This window comes from Chrysochloris asiatica, unplaced genomic scaffold (assembly GCF_000296735.1).
Source record: "Chrysochloris asiatica unplaced genomic scaffold, ChrAsi1.0 scaffold00055, whole genome shotgun sequence".
In the NCBI taxonomy this organism is placed as follows: domain Eukaryota; kingdom Metazoa; phylum Chordata; class Mammalia; order Afrosoricida; family Chrysochloridae; genus Chrysochloris; species Chrysochloris asiatica.
Window position 1 is genome coordinate 1,583,074 of NW_006408573.1, and position 9,023 is coordinate 1,592,096.

Below are 9,023 nucleotides of genomic sequence, written 5' to 3' on the forward strand. Positions count from 1 at the left end.
TTCCCTAAGTCTTTTCATACACGATGTTGTTATGACGTGCCGTCGACTCAGGTTGTTGTTGTTAGGTGCCATCGAGTCGGTACCTTATGCACAACAGAACGAAACACTGCCCGGTCCTAGGCCAACCGCACAATTGTTACCACGCTTGAGCCCATTGATGACTCATAGCGACCCTGTATAGGGATTTCGAGGAGCAACCCGTTGGGTTTGAACTTGTGGTTTGCCGACCTTGTGCTTTGCAGTCCAGTGATAATCCTACACGCCACACCAGGAGACCCTTCATGTACAAGGGGGCTTCAAAAAGTTATTGGAGACGTGGAATGAAAAGATAATGAAAATTATCCACGAACTTTTTTAACCCTCCTTGTACAGGTTGTGGAAAGAATAGGGCAAAAGAGTTCAGGATGCAAGAGTCGAACCGAGGTATAACTACCATATATTAGATGTTTTTTTTTGTTTTTTGTTTTTGCCTGTGTGTCAGCCTACTGAGTAAGGTTATTTTTTCCAGTTCTTGCATTAATTGCATTTTAATTCGATTACCAGTGTTATATCTACAGGGGACAGGGAAAGGATAGTAATATAGTGGCCTTTAGAATCTGACAGACCTAGGTGGTGGCTTTGCACAATTTACTTAACCACAAGACTTAATTTTGTGATCATGTATAGTGGAGATGTTTGTGCCTACCTTACAGAGCTTTCTGAAGGTAAGCAAGGTCATGTGTATTTCTGGTTCATAGTAGGCATTCACTCATATAGACAGTGCCTTAGAGTTTGCATACTTGCTTTTTACATACTCGGGTGATCTAACTGTTATCATAGTCAGGCAGACACACCCATTGCCATCAAGTTGATTCAAATCTGTCTAGGCTTTCTGAGACTATAAATCTTTACCAGAACAGACAGCTTCATCTTTCTCCCAAGGAGCTGTCTGTGGGTTTGATCTACTGACCACAAGGTTAGCACTCTGGTATTTATCCTATAGCACCATCAGGGATCTTGATGAAAGCATAAGCACCTCAAAGCAAATTTTGTTTTTATAGCTTTTATTATGAACTAAGTGATAGTTTACATGAGAAAACATCAGTTTTGCACTCAACCAATCACACTTTGCTTCATTGCAATGATTACAATCCCCTCCATGCACCATCAGCCAACAGTATTTGTCTTTATTCTCTCCCCTTTCTCCCTAAATGTTCACAAAAAACACGCAGTAATATGCAATTGTTTAAACAACCAAAGGACACACTTTGCAAGTCAGCCTTTCTGTTTCCATGGCTGCTCAATTTCTCCATGTCATCATCTCTGCCTCTATCTCTGGTGACACAGCCTCTCTGGTTAGGGTTGTATGGTCTGTTCCTATTCTTCCCTCTTGATGGTTTTAGGGTCCTCTGTTCCTGGAATGCCAGATTAACTACCCCCCCTCTTTTTTTTTTTAAGTTTTATTGTGAATTGAGTGATAGTTTACATGGGAGAACATCAGTTTTATACTCATCATTTCATTGCAATGATAACAATCTCCTCCGTGCATCATCATTCAACAGTATTTGCTTCTGCTCCCTCGGTTTTTTTTTTTTTTTTTTTTTTTTTTTGGTACTCCCCTCTTTTTGTTATATAACTTACACCTTTACAGTTGTGACAATAGAATTAGTCATGATAACAATTACTTACTATTGGATAAAAAAAAATCCTATCCTCTACTCCTTTCACCATACCCATCTAGACAAGATGAAAATTATTCCATGGGGATTCTACCTCCCCTCCCTTGCTCTGAAACTATAAATTCCCTCTTGAAAACTTGTAAGCCAGCCACTTCATGCCTTTATAGCTCCTCACCCCCATTTTATTTAGCCAGTGTCTAGTTGCCCATCCCTACAACCCTGTGTACTGAAGGGATAAGCTTGATCTTTGATGAAGACTCTTTCCTTCTGGGTTGGTATTTTGAACTACTACGTCTGTAAGTAAAGGTAAAGTTCATCAAATTGTAGCAATTTGCACTTGCTTTTATCTTCCTCTAGTTGAGTTCTGATCATCAAACCTTCAAAGCTAGGTCAAAAAGGTACTGTCTGCAAGCTTAGACATTCTTGCATGCCCCCCACCTCCCCAACTCACATCATCTGGACGCTCTAGCCCTCAGTGGCTAGGTCAGTGTTCATGGGCTCTAGAGTTCTCAAGTCCCCTGAAACTTCAGGCCAACCAACCCTTCCTCTTCTCTCTCTCATCTCAGGGTCGGCAAGAGTGTATGGACCATGGCCATGCCTTACTTTCTTTTTCTTTTTTTTTAAGGTTTTTCATGGATTGAGTAAAAGTTTACAGGCAGATCATCAGTTTTACATTCAACAAATAATACACCTTGTTTCCTTATGATTATAATCCCCTCCCTGTACCATCAGTTAACAGTATTTCTCTCTATTAACTTTAGCTTTAAAACCAAACAAAACACTCGGGCATATATAATAATTTACACCATCAAAGGGCACATTCTGCAAGTCTGCCTCCTGGCCACCATTTCTTAGTCCCTCACTTCCCATGAATCTAGAGGCCATGACTTATTTGTGTAAGTCTCTTTTGGTTTCTTATAGTAGTGTTTTGTAGTTTTCTGTGTATAGGTCTTATTTTTTTTCATAAATAGTGTTGTTTTCCTTATTTCCTCTTCAGTGCTTTCTTTATTAGTATATAGGAATCCAACAGATTTTTGTATATTGATCTTGTACCCTGCCACTTCTCTGAATTTTCCAATAGTTTTTTTGCTAAGTCTTTGGATTTTCTATGTATAGAATGTTATCATCTGCAAATAGAGAGAGTTTTAATTCTTCTTTGCCAATTTGGATACCTTAAATCTCCCTTTTTGCCTTATATCTCTGGCTAAGACTTCCAGCACACTATTGAATAGGAGTGGTGATAAGGGGCATCCTTGCCTGGTACCTGTATGCAAGGGGGATGCTTTCATCACCCTTTGAGAGTGGTGTTGGCTGTTGGTTTTATATATATGCTCAATTATGTTGAGGAATTTTCCTTCAATTCTTGCTTTGTTTACTGTTTTTGTCAGGAAAGGGTGCTGGATTTTGTCAAATGTCTTTCTGTATCAATCGATATAATCGTGTTTTTTGTCCTTTATTTATTTATGTGGTGAATTACATTGATTGTTTTTCTAATATTGAACCATCCTTGCATCCCTGGTATGAATCCCACTTGGTCATGATGTATTATTTTTTTGATATGTTGTTGAATTCTATTGACTAGGGTTTTCTTGAGAATTTTTTGCATCTAAGTTCCTGAGGGATATTGGTCTATAATTTTCTTTTTTAGTAATGGCCGTCCCTGGTTTTGGTATGAGGGTTATGCTTGCTTCATAAAATGTATTTGGAAGTTTTCTACTTTTTTCTATATTCTGGAATAGTTTGAGTAGAATAGGTGTCAGCTCTTCTCTGAATATTTGGTAAAATTCACTGGTAAAGACATCTGGTCGCAGACTTTTTGTTGGGAGTTTTTGATGACTTGATCTATTTCTTCCTTTGTTATAGGTCTATTCAAGTTTTCTACTGCACTCTGTGTAAGTTTAGGTAGCCTAAACAAGTTCTTATTTTATCCTCAGGATCATCCTATAAATTAGGTAGAACAAGCAATATCACCATATAGTTGAAGTATTTCAACTTACAGCAGTTATTATGTATTATGAAGCCCAGTGATACATACAATGTAAGTGAAATATTTCTGAAAACACAAGTTTGACCACTTGAGTTTTTGAAATTTTCAGTCTCAGTTTCTTGGCACACTCAGTCTAGTCTGTGATAAAATATTGTTATTGTTGAGTCTGTTCTGACTCATAGCATCCCTGCATAGGATTTTCAATGAGCTGCTGGTGGTTTTGAACAGCCGACCTTGCAGTTCAAACAGACTTTGTGGTCCAGTGCTTATCCTACAGCACATCACACCAGGAGCACGCATTATTTGCCAGACATTGTTCCAAGTACTGGGAATAGAGCAGTGAGCAAAACAAAAAATTCCTCTTTCACAGAGCTATTATTTAGGGTTAATGTGAGAGAGCATGAATGTCAATCTCATGGAAATATACGATGAAAAATAAAACTCACCCGTATGATGCTTAGTACTGAATACTGGTTACAGAATGTTCTGTGTTTTATAGCTCTGGTAGCATAGTGGTTATGAGTCGGGCTGCTCACCTTAAAATCAGCAGTTCAAAACCACCAGCTGTTTCATGCGAGAAAGAAGAGGCTTTCTGTTTCTTTGAAGATTTACAGCCTCGGAAGCCCTGTACAGAGTCACTATGAGTCAGAACCGACTCCACTGTAGTAGCAGCACCACCCTAGTTGTTAACTCATTTCATTCTCACAGTTCTCAGATAATGGAAGATCTTTATTTCAAACCCACATATACTTAACCCCCTAGGCTGTTGTTGTTGTTAAGTGCCTTACCCTTGATTCTGACTCATAGGGACCCTGTCCTATATAGGGTTTCTGAGGAGCATCTGGTGAGTTTGAATCGCTGACTTGACTATTCAAACGGACCTTGTCGTCAAGTGCTTATCCTACCAGGTTTCCAACCCCCTAGGCTATATCAGTTGTTAATTTTGAGGATGGCCTTATGGGCATAGATTATACATAGAGAGCTCCAGTCCATTTTGTTCTTTAAGCACTATAAAATTTATACACAGTGCCTCCCCTTTTTAGGAATTCTATAACCCCAGCAAGATGGATTAGAGTTCTGGTGTGGTGCTGTAGGATAAGCACTAGACCAACGGTCAGTATGAGCTGCAAGGTTGGTGGTTCAAACTCACCAGCCACTCCTCAGAAACCATATGCAGGGTTGCTGTGAGTTAGAACTGACTCGATGACACTTAACAACAACAAGATGGATTAGCACAACGGCCGCACTAGTGGGCTCAAGATTAACACTAATTGTGAGGATGGAGCAGGACCAGCCAATGTTACATTCTGTTGTGCACAGGGTCACTATGAGTCGGGGCCAACATGATGTCACCTAACAACATAATTGTGAATTTCGTACGACCAGCATACACATTGACAGATCATCTATTCTTGCCTTTCATTAAAGCACATGGTAACAGTGTCTTATTTAACTATACTTCTTTCAGTAAGAAATCTGGGTATAATAAAGAAATTCACTAATTACTATAAAAGTACAAAATTTACTTGTAATCTCATAAATTAGGAATGCTAAGAAGCCATTTCCCAGAGATGTGTTTAATATACAAAGAATTGTGTGTGTTTATTAAAATAGAAAATCTATGTCATAATAACTATAATGAGTTTTTAAGCAGGCCTATGTGATGTGTAAGGAGCTCTGGTAGTGTAGTGGTCAAGAATTGGGCTGCGAACCTTAGGGTCAACAGTTCAAAACTACCAGCTGTTCCGCGGGAGAAAGATGAGGCTTTCTGCTCCCATAAAGATTTACAGCCTTGGAAATCCTGTACAGGGTCACTATGAGTCGGAACCGACTCCACGGCACTTAACAACAACATGTGGTATGTGGAGTCCAGTGCCAGACTGCAAAGCCTTTTTTTTTTTTTTTTTTTTTAATATTTATTGTGAATTATGTGACAGTTTACATGGGAGAACATTAGTTTTACTTTCATTCTATCGTATATCGTCTCATTGCATGGTTACAATCCTCTCCATGCAATCCTTCCCCCGTGCCCCCCAGGTCTTCAGCACACAGTCGCTCTCCCTCTCAGGGTCTAGAGTCTCCAGCTGCTCCATAGCTCCACGTCATCATCTCTGGCTCCATTTCAGGCATCACTGCTTCTCTGGGAGGGTCCCATTCTCTGCTCTTCTCCCTTGATGATCCTAGGGACCTCCACTCCTAGACTGAAAAGTCAATCACTCCTCTCCTAGACTGCAAAGCCATTTGAACTGCAAGGTTGGCAGTTCAAGCTCACCAGTGGCTCCTGGGAAACCCTTCACAGGGTTGCTAGGCTAAACATTAGACCTTTAGTTACGCTGTAGCCAATGCTGGTGTACATGAAAACAAGAGAAACTGGAAAGTCTCCGTTTTTCACATACCACATTTGTTGTTGTGGATAAGTACCTTCCAGTTGGTTCCAACCCACAGCACTTATTCACAACAACAAATGTGGTATGTGAAAAACGGAGACTTTCCAGTTTCTCTTGTTTTCATTTACACCAGCATTGGCTACAGCGTAACTAAAGGTCTAATGTTTAGCCTAGCAACCCTGTGTAGGGTTTCCCAGGAGTAGCTGGTGCGCTTGAACCACCAACCTTGTGGATCAAATGGACTTTGCCTTCCATAGTGCTACACCAGGACTCCTAGGGAGAGGAAAATGTGTCAGTTCTTGAAAAGAATTATGAAAATGATCTTTTAGAAATGATGCCCCTAAAACTGATTTTCTTTGCTATCCGTAGTAGCCCATGTGCTTACAAAAGACAAGTTACATGTATCTGTATTTGCATAACAGATTGATCAGGTATAAAAAGTAGTTGCTGCCTATACATTAAAGCTTAATTTTTAATTTCATTAACTTTATGGATTTTGAGCAATGAAAAAAATATGTAGACAACAATATGTTCCACTTATTGTGGCGGTGTAACTAATTACCCTACAACTTAGTGGCGTAAAACAATTTGTTATGCTCACAGGTTCTGTGGTTCAGAAACTCAGATAGGGCTCAGAGGGGAAGTCATGTTTCTAGTTTATAATGCCTGGTGTCTCTCTAGCTGTGAGTGGCCTCTTCATGTGTTCTCTCTAGTATAATACATTTCAGGAGAGCCAGACCCCTGATATACTGTTCAGGTTTCCCAAGGACATGTCCAGAGAGAGTGCCGACCAGGTGAAATCTGTATTGCTTTTTCTGAACTTGGAAACTGTGTGATATCACTTCCACCTATGTTGTTGGTTGAGGCAATTAAAAAAGTGTGCCCAGGACAAAGGTGAGGAACACATATGCCTACTTCTCAATGGGAGAATATCAGCATTACATTATGGATAGAGCATATAGGATAGGGCCATCATAGAGGAATTGTTTGCCACCGATATATAAACAACACTTTTGATTTAAACTTAAAGGTTTCTTTTATATTGAAATGTGTGTAGCACATTAACTAAATTCACTTTTTCTTTTTCAGGGAAATGATCTTCATTGGTTAGCATGTGCCTTATATGTGGCTTGCAGAAAATGTGTTCCAACTGTAAGCAAAGGAACAGTTGAAGGAAACTATGTATCTTTGACCCGAATCCTGCGCTGTTCAGAGCAGAGGTAACTATGATAGACTTTGAAGACTAGACTGTGACTAAAAGCTTATAAATTGTAGTGATAAGTAAGAATTCTGTCTTTATCATTTTCCAAATATCTGTACATATTCGGTGCTGAATTTAGAAGGTAAGTTCTGATTTTCCTTTGCCACATCTAAGTTAGTATCCACTAAACACTACTTTTTTGTTGAAAAGTATTTGAGTGTTAATATATTAGAAACTTGCATGGGAGTTGTGACCCATGATGTAATAATTGGAAGAGTTCTAATTACCAAGAGAGTCTAATTACCTTTTTAACATAGGACATACTTTGTGTTGCATAGGTAAATACAATATTGAATATATGGTATTATACATAGAACTATATGCATAGAATTTATATCTTGATATATATGTAATGTGTAAACATTTAATAATTTGCTATTTGGGGATAAGGAGATAATTCAAGTTCCTGTTCGGGTGAACTACTACTTTTGGAGTCCTGGTGTGGTGCTGTGGGTTAATGTGCAGGACTGCAAAGTCAGTTTGAACTGCAAGGTTGGCGGTTCAAGCTCACCAGTCACTCCTTGGAAATCTTAAACAAGGTTACTATGGGTCAGAACTGACTCTATAGCACTTAACAACAACAACGCTTTTATAATTATATTGTTGTTAAATGCTGTCAACAGGGTCAATATGAGTCAGAGTCCACTCAGCGGTACACTACAACCACAACATACGTGCGTATATATGTTTGTTGTTAAGTGCATTTTTGAGTTGACTCTGACTCGTAATAACTCTGTTCAGGATTTCTGAGGAGTAGCTGGTGGTGGGTTTGACCCAACGACCTTATGGTTTGCAGTGTAGCACTTATCCTATAATGCTACACCTGGAACATAGATATATATGTATGTGTGTGTACATATATATATATATATATACACCACCACCACCATATATATGACTTTTCATATATATGTATAGAGATGACTCCTGGTGTGATGCTAGAGGATAAGTACTAGACTGGAAATCACAAGGTTGACAGTTCAAACACACCAGCTGCACCTCAGAAATCCTGTACAGGGTCTCTATGAGTCAGAATCAACTTGATGCCACTTAACAACAAACATATATATGTGTGTATGATGTGGTGGTGTACTATGGAGTGCTGGTGTGGCGCTGTGGGTTAATGGGCTGGGTTTGAACTGCAAGGTCGGCAGTTCAAGCTCACCAGCTGCTCCTTGGAAACCCTATACACGGTTGCTCTGGGTTGGAACTGACTCAATGGCACTTAATAACAACAACACTGTTGAGTTAGTTCTGACTCATATTGACACTGTATAGGGTTTCTGACAGTGGCTAATGAGGTTGAACTGCCGATTTGTGGTTAGTAGTCCAGTGCTTATCCTGCAGCACCACACCAGGACTCATATCTCTATAGAGCCTTGGTGTGCTGTAGGGTAATGCAGTGGACTGCAAGGTCAGTTTGAATTACAAGGCTGGCAGTTCATATCCACCAGCTGCTCTTCGGAAACCCTAGAAACGGTGGAAACAACTTGATGACATTTACCAACAACATCTGTCTGTCTGTCTATCTATCTATCTTATCTATCTATCTTATCTATCTATCTAATCTACCTATCATCGTTTTTGTTAAGTTCCCTCAAGTTGATTCTGACCTATAGCAACCGTGTATAGAGTTTCCAAGGAGCAGCTGGTGAGCTTGAACCATTGACCTTGCAGTTCAAACGACTTTGCAGTCTGATACATTAGCTTACAGCGCTACACCAGGACTA

General features: G+C 39.5%; 1 protein-coding gene across 1 annotated transcript in view; it reads left to right on the forward strand.

Annotated features, from left to right (window-relative positions):
- Positions 1 to 9,023, forward strand: part of RBL2 (retinoblastoma-like 2 (p130)) — a 79,307-nt gene that overhangs the window by 1,016 nt on the left and 69,268 nt on the right. The window contains exon 2 of the mRNA XM_006863518.1: positions 7,122 to 7,252. Within this exon, the coding sequence (XP_006863580.1) occupies positions 7,122 to 7,252 (131 nt within the window). The remainder of the gene's footprint in view (positions 1 to 7,121; positions 7,253 to 9,023) is intronic.